The sequence below is a fragment of the Dicentrarchus labrax genome, unplaced genomic scaffold (assembly GCF_905237075.1).
Source record: "Dicentrarchus labrax unplaced genomic scaffold, dlabrax2021, whole genome shotgun sequence".
NCBI classification, from domain to species: Eukaryota; Metazoa; Chordata; class Actinopteri; family Moronidae; genus Dicentrarchus; species Dicentrarchus labrax.
Genome location: NW_026136718.1, coordinates 24491250 through 24512777, shown reverse-complemented (window position 1 = coordinate 24512777; position 21528 = coordinate 24491250). Strand labels below are relative to the sequence as shown.

General features: G+C 38.7%; 2 protein-coding genes across 9 annotated transcripts in view; one reads left to right on the top strand and one right to left on the bottom strand.

Moving 5' to 3' along the window:
• Positions 1 to 10270, bottom strand: part of gabrb3 (gamma-aminobutyric acid type A receptor subunit beta3) — a 52859-nt gene extending 42589 nt beyond the window's left edge. Inside the window, exon 1 of one of the 3 annotated variants that reach the window (XM_051376910.1) lies at positions 9055 to 10270. In XM_051376910.1, coding sequence (XP_051232870.1) covers positions 9055 to 9149 — 95 coding nt within the window. In that variant the 5' untranslated portion in view covers positions 9150 to 10270. The remainder of the gene's footprint in view (positions 1 to 9054) is intronic. The other 2 variants (XM_051376905.1, XM_051376907.1) reach the window with 2 other exon arrangements.
• gabra5 (gamma-aminobutyric acid type A receptor subunit alpha5) overlaps positions 1 to 16301 on the top strand; it is a 28233-nt gene extending 11932 nt beyond the window's left edge. For all 6 annotated transcript variants that reach the window (XM_051376916.1, XM_051376915.1, XM_051376914.1 and 3 more), the window contains 4 exons: positions 7784 to 7927; positions 10851 to 11003; positions 11171 to 11382; positions 13210 to 16301. In XM_051376916.1, coding sequence (XP_051232876.1) covers positions 7784 to 7927; positions 10851 to 11003; positions 11171 to 11382; positions 13210 to 13500 — 800 coding nt within the window. In that variant the 3' untranslated portion in view covers positions 13501 to 16301. The remainder of the gene's footprint in view (positions 1 to 7783; positions 7928 to 10850; positions 11004 to 11170; positions 11383 to 13209) is intronic.
• Positions 16302 to 21528: the final 5227 nt, after the last annotated feature.

Genomic DNA, 21528 nt, shown 5'->3' with positions numbered 1-21528 from the left:
ATTGTTGTGGTGGTGCAGGAGATACCCATGTAGACACTGACACACTGCTCCTGATTAAGCCATTAATCAACATGTCAGGGCTGCTCTCCTGCATCCTTCACTGCCTCAGCTACTTTAATGGGAAATATTTGAAACACACAGAGTGGAAACAGCTAGAGGCGCACACACACACACACACACACACACACACACACACACACACACACACACACCAAAACTACATTTACCAGAAAGGTAACCTTTAAAAATCTAATCCTACACCTTGCACATGCACAGCTAAACCACATTTGTGGCTTGTGTTCAGCCTTCCTCAAGACTCCTAAGCTAGTTAGGTTGCCTCACATAGCTCCAGTGGTACAAAAATATCTGGGGAGCTCCGTTCTTCTAAGCTACAGATTAACATTTGATGTCTTCCCTGGCACTGACGTATGGAGGTACATCTCCAGCCTTAACACTCACTGGGAGTAGGCTGCATGCCCGGTGTCATGACATTTAGCCACTCCCACACCTGCCCACTCCCACACCGGCTTTGCTTAACCTCAACCCCCAGCTGGGACTGTGGATGGGGATAATAATCAAAGCAACTAACTGACACTGCATTGGCTTGTGTACTTGGCGCTATCTGAAAACCTGCCCCGAGTTAATTAAACAAAGTTTAAATACAGGTCTTTACCTGGTCTCCTGTGGATGCCATCCAGGATTCCATGTAACTGAGATTATAGGAGGTGCTTGAGAGACTTAAATTCCCTTCAATTCAGTACAACTTTATTTATCCCTACAATTGTATACAGCTCAACTATGGCATTAGAAAATAATAAATAAAATAAAACTTATGACTTGCAATCAAATAATTTGTCAAATAGTGTAAAATATTGACAGTATTTTGTTTACGGTTCCCTCTGCTTCTCTCTCTAAGCTCAGACTTTTGCGCTGACTCTCGGCTTTGCGGTCTCTCTGCTGTTCTCTCTCGTTTGCGCTCCCTGATTATTTGTTTGCAGTTTTGGCACAAACCTCTCGGGTGGGCGGGCTTAGTTTTATTTTTGAAATTAGTTTTATGTTCTCTCAAATTCCTATTTTTGTTTGTTTCTTTTGGCACAAATCTAATTCCATACTCAACAAATACACACACAATTTCAATTTGTGCATAAAAGAAATGAATATATTTCCAAAAAGGTGTTCACGCTTGGCTGAGGTGGAAATGTTGGTGTTAGTAAAAATTGTGATGAAAACAGACTTTACAAATTACGATGGAAATCATGGATGGAAAGTTATTTGCATATTCTTTTTAAGATTTTCTGGAAACAGTATCCAACAAAACGATAAGATGCTAACTTAAGAATAGGAAGTATTTTGTTGACCATTCAATTATTTTTAAAACCAACTGTAATGTCAAAGTATAAGTACAGCCTATGCGAGGTTATAAGCTCTAAAAGTTACCGTGGCGCAGTATATCCTGTTTTCTCCAACTCCATTAACCCTAGCTAATCCTTTGACCTCATGGACAGCACTCACCCATGAGCTCAAGGCTTTCAAAGCGACAGTAGACCCGTCCTTTGCTCTCGTGTTAATCACCTCTCATGGACTCAGCTCTACTATCATCGGTCTCGTTCCCCGCCTCACGGTTCTTATACTGTAGATGGAAACAGTCTGTGACAGTCTACAGTTGTATCTTTGGCTCAACAGAAAGGAAGTGTATGATGGGTAGAGAGTGTTTGAATGACGTAAATGCACTGACATGACATTAAAAATGTTATTTGCTGCTGTTTGCTGTGTTGATATGAAGCGAACCACATACAGTCCTGTAGCTATGTCTGAGTAATAGTCCTCTGTATTTGTTTTAATATCGGGCAGTCGGTCTTTGGTTGACAAAAAAACGTACAGGTGGTGAAGTGTCATTTTGGTGCACAGGACATTCCCATTTACTCCAAAGTTTCTGTCATCTGTGTTTTCAGTTGTCTGTCTCTGCTTTGTTATTATGCTAATGTTGGCACCATTTAATCTTTCTAAACCTCTTCACTGGGGTTTTCTGTATAGTTTTCTCTCTTTGCCCTAGCCACTTTCGCATTTATTTGCTTTCTGAACGAGTTACCTAAAAACACCTATTCCATCCTCATATCTGTCTGCTACAGCCAGGAGACATTAGCTTAGCCTAGCATAACAACTTGAATTAGCAGGAAACACACAGCGAGCCTGGCTTCATCTAAAGGTTAAAAAAAACCTGCTTGTCTGCACTTGTTAAGCTCACTTATTAAGACTTATTAAGAAACTAAACAGAAAAAACCCAACATTTTGTGATTTTACGTTTTATATTTTTTGGCCAGGTAGCTGTTTCCCCCTACTTCGAGTCTTTATGCTAAGCTAAATTAACCAGCTCTTGTCTGTAGCTTCGTTTTTAATAGACAAATATGGAAACCAAGAAGAAAAGAAGATAAATAATTCAAAATGTCAAACTATAATACTGAACACACTGACAATACAGCTGAGGTCGGAAGAAAAATGACAGCCTTAGAATAAACTAAACAACAGCGTACAGTGAGATGAGAAAGAGACAAAAAGAATTGAGTTGGTGAAGCTGGTAAACTATTATAAAGCATACTGTTATCTTTTCTGCTCTCTTATTGAAATTTAAAACTACCCTTTAGTGAACACACATTTTTAACTATTATTTATGTAAACACACAAATAATTTCTCTTTCACCCTTTTTTTATTAAATAATAATCAATTTTATTGAATTTTAGGATATACTAACTATGAAGTGTGTAGATGGATGTATTTCTACTACTGTAATCTAAAAAGACAAACACGGTCCTCTGTAGCCTATTGGTATATTTGTACGACTTGTAAGCCTTTCTGTGACTGCTCTGGCCTTAATTATACCGTGTCAGATCACAGTAAAATGCTCCTTTTGTTGTTGTTTTCTTGCAGCCCTTCTTATTCACAGCTGTAATAATAGCAATTTTTTTCTCATTTTCAGACAGTCTCTTCTTATTTTAGATCACATCCTGGTGCTCATTAAAGTGTGTCCCATGCTGAAATCATGCAGACAAACCACTGTCCATGAAGCTGTATTCTTACATTTCTGTCAGCCCATTTGTCTCTTTACGCTTAACGATGGACAGAAAACAATGGCGGGAATGTCAGACTTATTTCCAACAGCTGGATGAAAGGCAGCTTTAACTATTCACTGAGAAGTGTTGTGGAATAGCCTGTGGGGATATGCTGGGAATTACCAAAAGGGTGCACAGCAGGAGAAAGACTTGAAATAAGTCAGGAACCTGGGAAAAAGCTGTGTGTGTGGAAATTCACAAAGTGCCCACATTGACTTTGGCTTGTAAAGCAATTTGTTCTGAGTGCCACTAAAACAAAGGATCAGAGATTTTGACCCATTCTCTCGTTCTCTATAAAAACCACTATACTCACTATATACTGTATATAGGTATAGACATTACTGCATCCACATCTCCAGGTACAGTTAAGTATGTAATTTCTCTTCAGAGTGACTTGTGACAATCATTATGCTATCTATACTCCTCTACATCCTGAACATTACAAGGGTGCCTGTCAACTAAAGGTCACATATGATGATAGAGTTCTTTGTATTAGAATTATAGTATTTAACCACAGCTGCTATGGACTGGTAGGTATTTCATATCAGGGATTCTCCCTAAATGTCAGTGCCTTAACATAATAGGAACAGCATACAGTAATTCCACTGTACACACACACAACAACTCTGGATGGTAAATTTACTCTAACCCTAATTTAAGGAAGAATTAATGTTTAATAGCTCTCTAAGCTGGAGGTTGGCACAGGCCAACCAATGCATGCACCTGCTTGCAAACTTGAAAGAGCTGTGCATGAGGTTTGAGACAGTAAACAATATATTTAAACATATTTTGGGGAAGAATATGACATTTTTTAATACTGAGCATGTCATTGTGTGTTGTATTCAGTATCACTAGTCCTTTACGTTGATTTCATTTCTGAAAATACAATGCAGAAACGTAGCACTATACTCTGTCTCATGCATTGTATTATGTAGTAACCACAAACATTGGAAATTGAGCATTACATATCATATGTGACACAGAATGTGAGTGTGAGTATGCCTGTGTGACATCTGTGTTAGAAATGATGGTGTATCGGTCTATGGACACAGTGCTGCAAACTGAACTGTCTGTCTTAAAACAAGTCAGTTGCATATATGATCACTGAAACATTTTCTTTGCGTTACTAGTCTTACACCGCACCTCAGAACAGTAACACTGCCCAGAAGAGATTTACATTTAAATATACCTTAAAGATACTTTAAAGCAAAGGTATACCAGACTCAATGAAAACAATATAAAACAAATATAATCAAATGATGATACACAGACAAATGAATCAATCTGCATTAACAGTGCAATTTACTTTAATTTATTTGTTCTTATCAATGGAGCTACTGTATTAAAAGAATAGTATCTCATTTTGGGAAGTTCGGAGGTAACAATATCTACCTACTAGCACCTTTTAAAACCGATTAACGTGTTACATCTTGTTTTTTACACCAAAGTGTAAAAATTACAGTTATTGGTTTACAGGGGATCATGTGCTGGACTAGAGGACATGGTCTGGCTGGAAGCAGTGACTACCTGGAGTCGTGTCATCAGTGTGAGGTTGCCAGGCAACCAGCAGCAACCTATAACAGACTGGCTTTAATAAATGTTGGGTGTCTTCTTCAACTTAACAATAAACAGATGATGAATTCACAGTAGGACAGACAGTCTTGTCTCATGTTATTCAACAATATGTTAAACTCTTGTAATTAGGACCTTTCTTTATTGCTGTAATTAAAGTAATTGATTCCTTTATTTAATTTTAGATTGACAATCCAAAATCAATCAAAAAACACAAAACGTTGCAGCTTCTCCAAAGATCAGCAGCAACACATTTAACCAATCTATGTTCTGGTTCAAAAGTTTATATTTTGAATATGTTACTTTTAAAATGAATGGCTAGCCCATTACATAATGCATATTTCATCTTCCTGTATACAATGTGTAGCCTTGATCTACAGACAGAGCGCTCTAGACTCTTCAGGTACCAACAATATTATTGGGAGCAGAGGAAGGTTAATGGCCACTGATATATATTTTTGTACTTTGCTCATAAAATGTTAAAGTAATGTCTGTTTGTAAATTAAAATAAGAAAAATTCAACTGCTCACATAACCCAGTTCTACAAAGACTTTGTTTGAGACAATGCAGTGTCTTTGAGACAATAATCCACAGACTGGTTGACTGGGGTCAATCTAAATTGCTGTGAAGTCTTCTAACACCACAGTTGCTGGATTAGTGCAATATTGTTAGATTAGACACTGCACAGCAGAACGATGGAGAGGCACACACACACACACACACACACACACACACACACACACACACACACACACACACACAGATTTAGTGCATCTACAGTATGTGTGCGGTTTGTACTACAGTACAGTATGATGGAGTGCTTTTGCATTTTGCAGGGCTTGCTCGTTTTCTAAATGAACTTGCATGAGCGACAGCCTGTGTGTATTCAGAAATGTGTGTTTGAAATGCATCAGCAGATGAAAGAGCCAAACACAATCTAAGGCTTACTACCAGCTGTGCCTCACACACAGCAGCAAACAAGCCACTAAAATACTAATTCCGAAGGCAAAAGGTCAAACCTCCGTGAGCGAACCCAGAATCATTCACAAGGCAATCTCTCAAACTGTGCCAACATTCACACATAGCATCGCACCATTAGTAACATCTGCGTATTGTGATAAAACTGATTACATCAGATCCAAACACAAGCTCTTAACAGTGACACCAAGTTAATCTCTGTGTAATGAAGCAAAGTGGGTGAAAGGTCAAGTGTTGTATCACAGCCATGCCACATTTCTTAGCTAGTAACATCTTAAAGCCGAGGAACAGTGTAACATCAACATGTAAACAGTTTACAGTATTGGACTGATGTTTCTGAAGAACCATAAGCCAATTCTGCTACTACAGAGTTTTCTGCAATGTGTATACGAGGTCAGTGTGACTGTCTTCATACTGGATATACTGTATTGACAGCACTGAAAAAACAGGGCTAAAAGGATATGGCTGGTTTCATTTATGTTAAATTCAATGAAAAAAAAAGTGAAGTTATCCCTTTAGCAAATATCGGTGTATCCAAAACCTGCTTATTTCTGCCTTAGAAACAATTCTGGGACAATATGTTTGATCTCTGCATCAGCTCTGCGTGGTCACTGAGCATCTAGTTTTTCTAGTTTACATTTTTCTACTTTGATGAGCCGACAGGAAATAAGTGACTTGTCAAATTTAGAAGTACTACAGGATGTCAAAAATAACAGCTATGTGAGTTCATCTGCTTAACAGTGAGACGATCAAAGTTCACAGGGAGGTGGCAAATATGACAGAGCACCTGCACCTGAAAACTAACATGACTGAAAACTCTTACATAATCGTATTCACGTAATATGTCATTTATCAATCTATAGAGAACATGAAAATAACATACAGAACATGCTCCTTACAGACTGATGGGGAGTTACCCTTATTCACTTTCATGCTATTTGGGAAATTATTTTGTTTTGATCCACAACATCATATTACATTCAACTGGCAGAAGCCTTTATCCAAAGTGACTTTATTTTTTACCCCACACACATAAGGAGCAATTTGGGGCTCAGTATCTTCCTGAAGGATTCTTCATCATGTAGACAGGAGGGCCCGGGAACTGAACCAAAACCTAACAATTAATGGCCAGCCCACACTGCCACCTGAGCTACTGTTGCCCATATATCCCTTATCTGTTCTTTGTTTCTTTATCTATTTCTGGTTTGGGAATAATTCAAGATCTTGATTACAATTGTCATTATTAGTGTCCATATTTCATTATGTACAAATCAGTGATCTAGTATCCCAATAACCCTTGCTTTTAAAATATTTTCCACAGATGTTTCCCAGAGGTCTAGAATGAATCTCTACCGTCAAACAGCCTCATTCACCTTAAAAACAGAAGATATTGTATATAGATATATGTAATAGGGGTAAAAGATAATATCGAAAAATATCTTATCGTGGTAATTTGTTTTGTGATATTGTATCAATATCAACAGTATCAGTTTTTGTGTTTAAACCCCCAACTACTAGATAATAGTGTTATATACATAAACTATGGGTTAGGGTTTGCCAGGTTTGGTTAGGGCTATGATATTGGATGGTACAGGGACTGTGATATACTGATCCAAAATTAACTTATTTTACTCAGATTTCATGCATATGGTTCTGTGTTCTTTATTACTATTACTATAGACAGTTTACCTAAAATTTTTTTATTTTTCTAATATCACAATACTGGTATATAACCTTGCTAGTATTGCAATGTAAGTTAATATATTGAATCGTGAAACGTATTACATTGCCAGATTTTTGCCAATACACAGCCCTAATATATATCTCCCCTGGAATGAAATGTGGTATATAAATAAAGGTTTGCTTTCTTTCTCTAAAATGTCAGAAAATAGGGAAAAAGTGAGTCGTATTCAGTTTAGCATCATATATGACAAAGAAAAGCATCAAATGCTCACATTTGAGATGCTGGAACCAGTGAATGTTTGGTATTTTTGCTTTAAACTGATCATCTAAGCACTGAATATACAGTTGAAACAAAGTCGCACACTGGTAACTGCTTTTCAAGAATTCATTTTTAACAGATGCAGAAATCCAGTTTGTACATCTCTCTGTCTTGTCCCCATAGATGCGTATCCAGTCTCAGAGGTGGTTTACACGTGGACTCAGGGAGCAGCCAAGTCAGTGGTTGTGGCAGAGGAAGGCTCTCGGCTCAATCAGTATCACCTGATTGATCAGACTGCAGGAACAGAGGACATCTATACCAGCCGAGGTACAGTGAAGCCAGAGTAAACTCCCACCTGACCCGGACAACCAGGCTTCGGATTAATCACACACACGACCATCTACACCTTAGCTAGAATTCATGTGGTTTAATCCCTCTGTTATCTTATATCACTCAGTCATTTCCTCCCTTACAGCACCAGTCATACAGTAGCTTCAGGCAGGAGCAGGGATGTTAAGCCCCCGCTTCAACCCTATTATTCAGCTCTGTGTTATTACAGTGTGTGCCATCCAAAGATGTTGTGAGAAGAATTTTTTTTTCAAATCAAGCTGGATAAAGACAATGAATGAATCACAAGGATTTGAGAATGCCTCCCACACATAGCCAGCTGTCTCTGGGGCAGCCAGAGAAGAGAAAAGGGGGGGCAAAAAAAATCACTTATCCGTGGTCTGAGCCATTGGGTCTGTAGGGTTAATCCGTATGCAGGCCCATCAGTTGTGCTTTTACCGAGTGACGTCACAGCTCAGGGATTGGCTGCTGCAGCGGAGACACGTTGGGGTGGTGGGGCGAGCGGCATCTGCTTAATTCTGTTATGTAAAGAAGTATGATAATACATTTCTGCTGCTTGTTGCTGGTGAGTTTTTTACGAGGGGGGGCGTTCCTATAGCTGTAATGTATACAGAGCTAGTTGCTTTATCCTGTATCTGCTGGGGGAAGATGCTGTCCACGCTGGATAATGCATGAGAACTAAACAGTTACCATTAAGTATGCCACTGTGCTTTTTAAGCAGCAGGAGAAATCCAACATTGCTACTGGTGAAAGACGCAGAGTCGAAACGCTCAACAAGTTCGGATTAAAACACAGGTTGCTATATTTCTCTGTGTCAGTATGTACCCTCCCCGCACTGCTCAGACACACAGAGCCAGCATGGCCTTAATTAGCACTGCTAATCTGAGGTACAAACCCTCTTTAAGAAGCCAAGAATAGCTCAGCAAAGGGCTAACACTGGGCACAGGTGACCTTTGACCTGACAGGTTAAGCTGAAGATGATGAAAATATAGACACAGGAATTGAATTGATGACCTTTTAATTTCATTACATTACACACACGTTGGTGCTTTCTGATCAAAATAGAAAGCAGCAATGCTCAACAGATGGTTACAATTTGAACTTACCAGTTGACCAACATAGCTGCGTTGTTCTCCGCTATGAATGGCAGTTCCCCACAGACACTCCAAAAACCAAACAGTAAAATCCACCACAACCGCATTTTCACGCCTTGGAGATTTCCATCCACTTCCAAGCCCAGCAGGCGGTCAGATCAGAGTGGGATTCGCCCAGTTGTGCCAGCACAGAGCCGGGCTGCTGGCCAGTAGACCTCGGAGTGAAGGCAACACAGGTGCGCTTTTCATTAAGGACATGATGCTTGTCGCCGCATTGCATGGACCATCCAAACTTTCCTCACGTCCCTCTCAACCCTCCTCTGCGTCAGTCATCTGTGCACCTGCTTGTAATCACCGCTGATCCAGGTCTGGTTTAGTGTTCGAGATCAGGCAGGCAAGGATGTATGTCCCCAATCAAGAGTGGCCTGGCCTGACTGAATGGGACGGACTGTCTGTTGCACACACACACACACACACACACACACACACACACACACACACACAGTCACACACATAGAAAGAGGGAGAGAAAGAGACAGAGGGAGAGTGAGAGAGATATACAGGATGCAGATTGTGACAAGGGATTAGTGAGACAGAAAAATCCGATTTTGCCAGGAGAAAGCAGCAGTCATCTGTGGATTTTCTATAGTTTATCAGACTCCATGGCTCGACAGGATTTTTGAGGGGGAAAAAAATCCTTCAAATGCAATCTTCAGTTGATTAACAGGATATGATGATTTCGTCACCAACCTGTTTTTCAATAATTTAGCTCACACTTTTATATTTAGAGGAGTAGTCTGGCCTGGAGGTTGTCCAGTAAAGTTTACTTGTATAGCCCTTAATCACAGCCTCCAAGGACTACACTCACCCACTAACTGAAGGAAATGAAAACAACACATCCCAGACAAAGATTTTTAATGACAGCAAGCACAGAAACATAATGAAAAAAGGAGTAACTTTTAAAAGGGTCTCAGAGAGAGGAATCCCCTTCCAACAGGTCAGAAATAAGAAAGGAACATAAACACCAAATAGATTACCTTCATCAGTGTCATTGTGGCACTTCCACCATCTACCACTGGGGTACTTACAAGCAACAATCCCAACCTACAGTATAAGATGTGGTGTTACTCAATCTTTAAATGGGCCAATGGAAAGCAGTGACTATAGTAAAGCAGAGAGATGTACAGTGATCTTATGGGTGAAAACTATATTATTATTATTATTATTATTATTCTCTTGGCAAAGAATATATTGTCACATAGAACTTTGATAAAAAAAAATTAAAAAAATCCTGATCAAATGCCAAGACATGGATGCAGATGGTCAGTGATAGTAGTGATAGTAGTCGACTATGAAACAATTAAAACAATGAAAAGACCAAAACCCAAAGAGCGTTCGTCCATCTCTTAGTACTTTCCAATTCCCCTTACCTGTCTGCGTAATTTCCTAAAAAAACTGGGCAGTGAGTAAATGGTGCATTGGTTAGGTACTACTATAGCACAGTAGTCAATATCCAAATCCAACTCAAATCTTCAACTGTTGAGGCTCGAGACAGGTAGTGTTGGGCAATTTTTCCGACCAGCCACAGTCAGTCCAACAATTGGCCAGAAAAATACAACCATACACCTTCTAAATTTGGTTTGGATGTTTTTGTACCAAATCATATACCCCACTTCTACATCTTATACCATGTCCTTCAGTATTACTTGGTGCTGTCTTCTTCGTTATCAGAGTAGGGATTACATTTTCAGAAAACTAAATTGTCAACGCATTAAGCATATTCTCCTCTTTTTTTCTTATGTTTACAGGTCAGTACACCGTGATGATGGCACACTTTTACCTGAAAAGGAAGATCGGCTACTTTGTCATCCAGACCTACATGCCTTGCTTCATGACTGTAATCCTGTCACAGGTTTCCTTTTGGCTCAACCGGGAGTCCGTCCCAGCTCGGACCGTCTTTGGTGAGTTTGGAACACATGGACACACCAGCCAGTAAAATAACCTGGTGTTGCTGTTCCATGATTCATCTATAATGCTCTGAAATGTGTCCTCCATACAATATACGACTTAATCTGTTGGAATGAAAACGTCTCGTCAGTAAAAGTGACTTGGTTTTCTCCACCACCAGGTGTGACCACTGTACTCACTATGACCACTCTCAGCATCAGTGCTCGAAACTCACTGCCTAAAGTGGCTTACGCTACTGCCATGGACTGGTTCATCGCAGTGTGCTATGCTTTCGTCTTCTCAGCCCTCATTGAGTTTGCCACAGTTAACTACTTCACCAAGAGGAGCTGGGCCTGGGATGGAAAAAAGGCGATGGAGGCGCAACAGCCCAAGGTATGTGCTGTTTGTGTGTTTATCCTTGTTTATAGCACATTGTGGAGACCCAGACTTAGCAGCTGACTCACATTCTGAGGCCCAAACTATTCTGGGTGCTGAAAAGCTGAACTCCACAAGTTTAACAGCTAAGACTTGGTTGTATGGTTAAGGTTAGCAGCATTGGAGGTTAGAGAATGAATGTAATCAAGGCAGGGTCCCCATAACGATTATAAGTTTGTCTGTTTGTGATATCAGAATCAGAATCAGAAATACTTTATTGATCACCAGGGGGAAATTTGTTTCATTACAGTGGCTCAAGGTGCTCACAATATATGTTTTGCTGTATTTTTCACCCCAGTTCAGAAGCTGCGTTTCAAATTATCACCCTGAAGTTGATGTTGGTTGTGAATGCAGATTGTTGTGTTTCTATTTGGCAAACTAATGTCCATCAGCTGGTTGTTGGAGGATACCTAAGAAAGGGCACAAACTTACAAAGCTGTATTTGGAGAAGATGCTGCCAGTTGTAGTCTTAATTAGGGCATAATGGTGTACTGGGAAGTGTCGGATTGACTTTGTGTCCTCTAGTATTAATTTACTGTTTGAAAATATTAACAAAAATAAAAGTAAAATTTCACAATCCTGTGTTAGACATATGACAAATGTAAGATTTCTTTTAGCTAATTTTAGGTCCTCACCAACTCTTACATTTTGTGCTGAGCAGGCCGTGTACAGTGGACTTATCTGAGCTTTTTCCTGAAAACAATGGCCTGCTACACCAACGAGTGAACCAAAACAGTCAAGTTAAAGTTTTAGCCATTAAATCAAAACAATGTCTAGAAAGATCCTGAAACGCTCTGTAGAACTGAGGGAACTGCAGAGTTGAGAGATAATTTACTGTCGGTTTGTCACTACAAGCAACACCTTTCACATTAAACATAGTCATTTGAGCCATTGTTTTTATGAAAATGTTCATCAGTGCAGCTTTAACAGGGGAAATAATGGAAGAAACTTTTGTCAGTCACAAAAGAGAAAACCCCTTTCAAGTACTAATGGTCAGTGCTTGTGACAGGAAGGCCTGTGCTCAGTTCTTTGTAAAGATTCACCCAGAATTGGACTCACATCCACAGCCATTTTCACACTCACATAGACAACAGAAAATAACCCATTTATCTCCTGAGATCTGCTGTTATCAATAAGTTCCAAGAATCACAGCTGAACTCTGTGATCCAGGACTCACATTTCTACTGCTACAGCACAAGTTATCCCTGGAGTTGAGGGCACGAGAGTAACTCCTCCAATATAGGTAATTTCCAAAAAAATAGAAAACTATCATAGAAAACAGCTGATGTTACAGGCAATGCTGCTGTTTTCTAGGATGTTACATTAGTAGTAACCTCACATACTCTCAATACCAGTTCGAAATAACTTTCCCTTCCTTTTCTTTTCTACTCTATTCATTCTCTCTTCTCTTCTCTGCATTACTTCCTTATAGAAGAGTGGTGTGGAAAAAGTCCATGTCACACATGATAATAAAGCAAGAAATGAATTAGAATCAAAGATGTAGAAGTTCAGAAACGGTGGATCAATATATTCTCAGTTCAGTCTGCCAGTGTTGTGGCACAGTGCCACTTCATTATTTCCCAAGGACATTGATCCTCACTTTCCACCTGCACTGAGCATATTTTATTGTTCTCTTTGTGTTTTTGTGTTTTTGTGTATGTGAGCCTGTGTGTATGTGAGCTTGTGTTATTAAGTACCTGTTTTATTATGTTCGATGAATGTGCGGCACCTGTTTTGGTCAGAATTGCGTGTAGGCTCAATCAATGCTTTTCTCTCTCTTCACAGAAGAAGGACCCTTTGGCTCTGTCTAAAAAGCCAAACAACACCTGTTCGGCCGGTATGAATTATACAACCAACCTTACAAAGGACACATCCATCTCTACCATCTCTAATAGCACGGCTGTACAGCTCAAACCCTCTGAAACCAAGGCCCCAGACCCCAAAAAGACTTACAACAGCGTGAGCAAGATTGACAAGATGTCCAGGATAGTGTTCCCGGTGCTGTTTGGGACCTTCAACCTGGTGTACTGGGCCACGTATCTCAATAGGGAACCAGTGATCAAAGGAGCTGTGTAAGCTCAACGATCAGATTCATTCATCCTCCTGAAAACCACTTCACGATTCATAACTGGAACGCAATCAAAATCAATGCCAAGCACTTAGTCCTAGTATCATAGATATGTTTTTTTTTAGGTCACTGGATTACATTGCATGTCTATTGCTTCAGGAAAATGTTGCCATGTTTGCCTTGAGTTTGTACATGTAAGATATACAACTTTTTCTTAAAGACAGTTTCATTCATCTCATTTTAGAACTCCAGTTACTGATTAGTTTCTGCCAAATTCTTTAATTTAAAATTTTTTAGCATTTGGCATTTATATTTTCTTCTTGAGTCTACAGTAGATGATGGTACAGCAAGGCCAAATGCTATGCAAAACAACATTTTTACTGTTATTACTCAAAAGCGGCTTTTACCTTTATAACTCTTACTTTGTACAAATGGGCTGGAGGTCCAGGTATGCGAGGCTGGGCCCAGGCCCATGGAACTTTGCTTCCTTGTTATAAGCAGATGAATAGCCATGCTAAATGTGTTGCCTTCAGAGTGTGATAACTCATCATGAATGCACTGAAATCTCCTGCAATTACATTTTCAGAAGCCATTTTTCCAACTTTCATTAAATAATTGACTCTTTTTGTTCATTTTTTGCTACTTTTTTCTCAATTTTGAATGGCCAGTTTTCCATAAATGGGGACAGATTTCAAGCTAAAGTGATAGTGGCAGCTTCTGTTTCCAGGTCCCCATGTTGAGAATCCTGTATGTATGTGTGTACGTAGTTTAAGGAACATGTATATATGCCCTGCTTTTAGAAAACCACCACTAAGCCAGTAAGGTTAGCTTCTATGTTATGCATATACAGCAACACAGTGTTACTCTATCTAGCGCTTCATTGACTGGATATTGAGAAATGAGTAGAATAGCTTGAGCTTTAGCAATTTTGACAGAATATACAATGCTTTTTTAAAACATTTTGTTTTTTAGATCAGTTTGTTGTTTCTATAAGCTTCGACGATACCTTGCAAATATTCTTGATAAATATTTGGATGCTTTAAGCAAGATCACTTTTTTGTCATAATTTAGAGTAACTGCTGTAGTTAAGGGAGTGACTTGAGCTCATTGAGTTATCAGGCTAATCTAAGAGACAGAAAGTCACCATGACCAAGTCATTGCATTATGACCATTATTATTTTACAATCATGATTTGTTATGTTTATTGTTTCAGGCGATTTGTCATTAAATGTTATCTTAAAGGAATAGTTTGACATTTTGCAAAATCTAAATATTTACATTCTTGTTGTAAGTTCGATGAGAAGATTGATTTTACGCTTATGTCTGTACAGTAAATATGAAGCTACCACCAGCAACTGGTTAGCGTAGCTTAGCACAAAGACTGGAAACAGGTAATTCTATTAAAGGAATATTGGGAAATATACTTATTTGCTTCTTTGACAAGGCTTAGATAAGAAGATTGATACCACTCTCTTGTCTAACACTAGATATGGAAGTACAGACAGAAGACAGTTAGCTTAGGTTAGCATAAAGACTGAAAACAGGAAAACAACTAGCCTGCCTCTCAAAAGGAAAGTGATGATAGCGTACTTTACTATCTTTTTTATAAAAAAAAGTCTTGTTTAATTTAAAAGTAGTTTACTCTCAGATTTTATCCGAATAGTGCACAAGGTGAAATGTCACTCTCTGCCACAATGTTTTGATTATGGTTTACTTTGTCAGGTTATTCATTAATATTATCCGTGATTTCATGGTAGCTTTTCTAAAGAACTGCGATGCATGTTACAAAGTTTGTAGGCATTTTTTTTGCAATGAAATTGCTGGAAAAAACTACATTCCATTTGTATAATTCATTCAAAATCAAGCAAGTCGCTGCACCCAGCCAAGAAAAGGTCCAGCAGATAACCCTCCATAAGACCCACTACTCATTTTTACATTACAGTTTTTGAACAGTTTTGACATCCAAGGCTTAGGGTTAGTGTTAGTCATTAATTACAGTAGTGAGCTTTAGAGGTGCTAGGCGGTAGATTTCTGACCTTCAGACAGTCAGGATAGCTGTTTCCCTCTGCTTCCAGTCTTTATGCTATGCTTAGCTATAGCTTACTGTCTCCTGGCAGAAATAGCTTCATATTTACTGTACAGACATGGGAGTGGCCTGAATCTTCTCTCCCCTTTAGACCAGCTTTTTACATGATACTGTGGAGGCTGCATAAACTACACTCACTTCAGCAGAGTAGGTTTTTGCAGTCTTCACAGTTCTCCCATAAAGGAACACAGAATGTGAGCCTGTTGTCTGTTTGGGTAAAGGATTAAAATATGAATGTGATGTACTCATGTGACTTTATGCCTTCTGTGTAGCCTGTCACTATTTAGTAAGTTTATTATGGAGCACACCAGTTGTATTGTATTATTACATTTAAGTGAATTAAGGTACAAGCTGTTCTTTAAATGCAAATATCTGAAGCAATAAATAATGCTAGATACTGACTTCTGTTTATGGTTATAGGTGATCATCTGATGTTCATTTTGTTGTCTTTTTATCCAGAGTTAAACCTTTTGGTAATAGTCTTTTTCTATATGTGGCTATACTCTATTATTAATTTTAGCTGACCCCTTCCCTCTTCGGAAGCACAGTGCTCTCTGACGATGTTTAATGTATTTATTTGTATTTATTTACTTTCTTTTATTTAAATTGTGTTTTTTTTGTAAAAGACATGTGCAGGTGACCAATGTAAGGATCTGGGCCACTCTTTTTTTTTTTCTTAATTGTTATGCATACCTGATTCCAAATAAAGCTTCACTGACTCCATCTATTTGCTGTTATTGGTCAAAATGCTCACTGACAAAGAAATACCTTTATCATGTCAGTTATGGCATGACATTTATGACATGAGTGTCATTTTGTGTCACATCAAAGATTATCACGTTTCATTGGTTTTCTCTGCTGTGAGATTCCATGTGAATACACACAGAAAGACACAGTGTGATTCCATCGATATTATGAACCTACAGTATATATTTAGATACATTTGGTCAGTCGATGTGGTAAAACGCTGCCTTAATCTTGCTTGATGGAACAACGGTCCTCACGTGCTGTTTCTCCTTTGATTATACACATGCACATCCAGATCATGCAGCCTCTACAGTTGGTCAACTGGTAAATCCAACTTGGGGGTCTCTGTGGCGGTAACATCTGGCTCACATCTGTTTGTCAAGGATTTAGCTCCATTTAAGTTGCTTTTTCCATTCAGCAGGCCCATACTCTACACAAATTAAGCTGTCACTGATGCCACAGAATGACATCAATCATAGTATGTAGCTTGAGAAGCAAAGACGGGGCTGGTGAAGAGGACCGTCCTCTCTCATCCACCACCACAGCGCTATCAAATCATACTCTACGCTATCAGAATGTTACTTGCTGACCTTTATACACATATTTTACATGCAGCATACTGATTCAGCCAAAGAACATGAGCCTTATTTTTCTTGATGCTGTAAATGAAATGCTAAAACAAAAGTAATAAATACATGCACATACAGTGTTATACATATTGTATATATTGCTTTAAAACTGATTTGTCTTTAAAGCTACTATGTGTAGAATTTGTGTGATTATCATAATACAATCAAATAAGTTGGTGCAGCTCTTTATTCTCAATTACCAAAGGTTAGATCATTGCTATCTACACTCACAGTCATATTTTTTTTTCATCCGACACATTGTGGCTTTAACAATTTTAGACCTTTAACGTGATTCAACAGAATGAGACTTTCTAATGAGACTAATGGAATTCCACCTTCTACTAATCTGCTCCAATATTTGTTAACCTCAATTCAACATCAATTTTTGCAGAATGGCATGTTAATGGGCTAAGCTAATCTTTATGTTGTAAAGCATTACACACTTCAACACACCGTCATCAATTGCATGCCATAATTACATTTAAAGTAATAGTTTGACCTTATGGAAGTAAGCTTGCGGTCTCTATGGTAAATATGAAGCTACCATCAGCAGTAGCTTAGCGTGGCACAAAGACTGGAAACAGGAGGAAACAGTTAGCCTATCTCTGCCCAAAAGCTCCAAAATTCACCTCCCAGCACTTCTACAGCTCACTAATTAACACGTCATACCTTATATTTTAATCTGTACAAAAAACTGCCAGAAAATGCCAGGCAAGTAGCTGACACACAGTTCAGACTGCTAAAGCCTCATTTTAGCTTCAGCTGAACTTTCGAAAGAATTTTTGCACGGGAAGAAGACAGTGGGTCAGTCATATTGAAATGGCCTCTTACAGTGAACAAAAAGGATTTCAATGTATTTAGAGCAGAAGAATGTGAAGTCATCTTTTAAATGCATCTAGCGGTGTAGTTGCAGATTGCAACCTACTCGCTTCACCCTTCCTGTCCAAGCGTGTGGGAGAAACTATTGCGGCTGCAAACAGCCCTACCTAGAGCCAGTGTTTGGTTTGGTTTTTTGTGTATCCCAGGGCTGGATGAATCTGCTTCATAAAAATACAGAGGCAAGTAAAAAAGGTGAGAGACTGTAAGGAAATAACAGAAAAAAAGCGGAGTTTCTGCTGATGTGAGAGTTATCAATCTTCTCACCTAACTCTCGGCAAGAAAGCGACAGACAAGAACGTTTTTTGTGGAGCAAACAGGTATACAGACTGTGGCTCAGGGCCAGCGGAAGCACTGGGAGAGTTTTCAGAGTGAAAAACCTGTGAGGCATGTATAGGCAATTCTAATATAAGGCCCTATTCATTACTAGTACTATCTTCTGTATGACACGTCTGCAAAACTGCTTAGTCAGTAGGGATGAGAGGACACTCACTGTACCTTATGTTCAGACATATACTGCAGCTACTTTATCAGCATACACAATATCTGTAGCTCACTGATGTAATTTGATTTCTGAATAGCTGAGTGAGCACTCTGCAGAGTTAAGGTAGATTCAAGTGTGAATCTGTAGAGGCACAAACGACTGTATTCTATCATGTGAAGTTACATCACATTTTTGTATGACACGGACCCTTCACACAAATCAGTGTCATTTGCAAAGAAAGCCTAGAAAATATTGCACCATTACCGGAGTGAATTCTAAATGTTTTTAAGAAACATTAGGACACCTTGATTCAGACCTTGCAGTTGCATGCAGGTAATAAAAAGCCTTTTTGAATTAATATAGCACCTTTAAGCCACAAAGTGCCATAACAAGGATGAAAACACAAATTTGACAGCAAAGTGATAAAACAGGAAAGAAATATAAAAATACTAAATAAAAGTAAGCATCATAAAAGGGCGGTCAAAAACAAGAAAGGGCATAACACAAAAACAAGACTATAAAAAGTGTTTAAAGAAGTCATTTTAAAGTTAAAGCAAATCATTCAGCCTGATCTTCTTCAGCATATTGTATCAAAGTCAAGAAGTTCTAATGGCAAAGCACAGTTATCTGGTTTTTAATGTTCTGAAACTTCACGTAAAGGAAAAAATACGCAGCTTTGTTGGATGTTAACCAATTTGATTGAAAAAAGGCTTTAAAGAGAGATTTTACACCAATATTTTACATTCATCAAATTCTGACATAGTCTGTGTGACCTTAATCAAAACGACACAATCTTCTGTTCCCTTCCCTGTCAATGCACACTATGTAGGAATCTTAATTTGGTGTTTGGATGAATGCTCTCACAATGTCATGTATACAGAGATTGCAACAACATTAAAAAGTGGAAATTATTGATGAGACATGTACTTCTGTATGCATGTGCTCTGATGCATATAAGGAGGCTATTTGAAAGGTCAGTGGAAAACTTGCAGTTCAAACTAATAGCTGTAACTTTCTATACATTTTAAAAGATACATTACAACAATGTTACCATGTTTCCGAACATGGTGCCGTTGTTCTTTCCATAAAAGAACACTATTTAGTTCCATCTCAGTTTTCACAACAGTCTCAATTTGCAAAACTCTTAATAAAAACTTCTAGCTCCTAGACATGCTTTCAGACAAAATGCAAACACCTATATAAGATAAAGTAATGTATCATGCAGTAAATATATCACAGCATGACAACTTAGTACTGTTTATGTCTGTCAATTAAATTTAATCATTGTTACATAAGATATAGAAATAGAAATAACAAATGTGCATATTATGCTGAAAAAGAATGGCTTTCGACAGTATTCATTTTATGGACATGTTGTATTGCTGTACATGCAGATAATGAAGCCTAGAGCCGGACTTTATACTGCAGTCAGTCCAACATCCACACTAACTGTGGCTGTGGCTGTCCTTCCCTCTGTCAGTTTATTTTTATGTATCAGGCATCAAACTTTTGTCCTTTTATTTAAGACACGAGTGTTAGATATTTTCTGCAGTAACACTGTAACGCTTGAAATCACAACTCTAACAGACATTTACCACACATACATAGCACCATTCTGAAACGAAGTGAGTTATGCTGCACTGCTGCTCACCTGAGTGAAACTGTAACGTCAAAACCTGAGCTTGCAAACATGTTCTGACTGTGATCTGTACACTTCGTAAATATAATAGTGTCTTTATTTTGAGGACTGAACATGGGATTTATACGCTGTTATGGAACTGTTCCTTCATGCATTATAATGAACAAAAATAATAAATAATAAATAAATAATACATTATTTTTTTTATGCCATATGCTGTCTTTCTGTGGTCACATATGTTTTGATTAAAATACATACATTACACATAATGAGAGCTGTATAACTGTTTTCATAGGTATGTTTTCATTGTGTATAATCACCTAAATACAGAAATGGTTGTGCTTTTGTTACCTTAGAATGAGCTGTTTTTATCTACAGAGGCTGCAGGTTATGCCAAAGGAATAGGCAATAAAAAATTAATCTCTTCCTATGAGACCACTGAGGCTGAATTTCTTGCAGCAGGCAGCTCGTGAACACCAAGCAATAAGGTTCCAGTTGATTCATGAGGATGATGTATGCTCTTATCATGTTTATATGAGCTCCTCCTGCTGCTCTGGTTCCCTCCCTCTGTGCTGTTGAACGCCACGGTTCACTCTCTCTAGTGTCTGCATTTCTCTTTTTAACCAGCAGAGGATGACAGCAGTCAGCTGCACAGCACTGCAGACAGGATCGATGTCAGAGGATCATCACACTGTCTGTTAAACAACATACTGACCCTGCTGCCTGTAGCCGTGTACAGCAATGCAAGTGTCTTGGTGCAACTGTGGCTGTGCACCTGTTCCCCAGGAGGAAGAGGTTCGTGTATTTGTCAGGTTGAAAGACAATCTGCTATTTACTTTAATGCTGTGAAGACAATGCCTCACATTATTTGGTACCTTCAAAACCAAATGAAACTATCTTTATGAGATACTGTGGTATCTGGCTGTCATCGAGGGAATATTTCATTTCTACCCTTCAAGAATCTTCTGTATGTGTCCGAGGAAAAACACAAGTGGCCGACAGAGGGAGGAATTGTTGTGTTTGGTCTATGTGCACAAGTGCTTGACTGAGGCTCAGCCACATCCATTTAAAATGATAGCCAAGGCGGACCAGGGGCCAGTCACATTATTCTCTGAAGGTATCCTGTGAGTGACCTGTTAGAAAGACTGTTGAGAGGGAACCACTGCACACTTCCTAATACTGACAGAAGGAACCCTCATACACAGCATGTGCTCATTTGTATTATTACAATCTCTACTTCTTTGTCTCTGGGGAAAGTAAGTAAAACTTATATTTAAAGGGGAACACCACATATTGTACACATTAATACACATATACACATTCAGGGTAGCAGAGAGCTTTCTTAAGTTTGAAAAAAATAACCCTGGGGATGTCACAGTGATGTCATCGGGGCTATATTGGCTTGGGTTTTTAGCAGAAAGCCTTTTATACTGGAGGGGATTGAAAGCAGTGGGATAGATCCAACTCATAATATATACAGTTGCATTATGGGAAATGCAGGATTCTTTTTTCTTGGACTAATAATGTCTGAAAGTCAGGATATCTCAGCCTCTGCTGCACAAACTCTGACTGTTT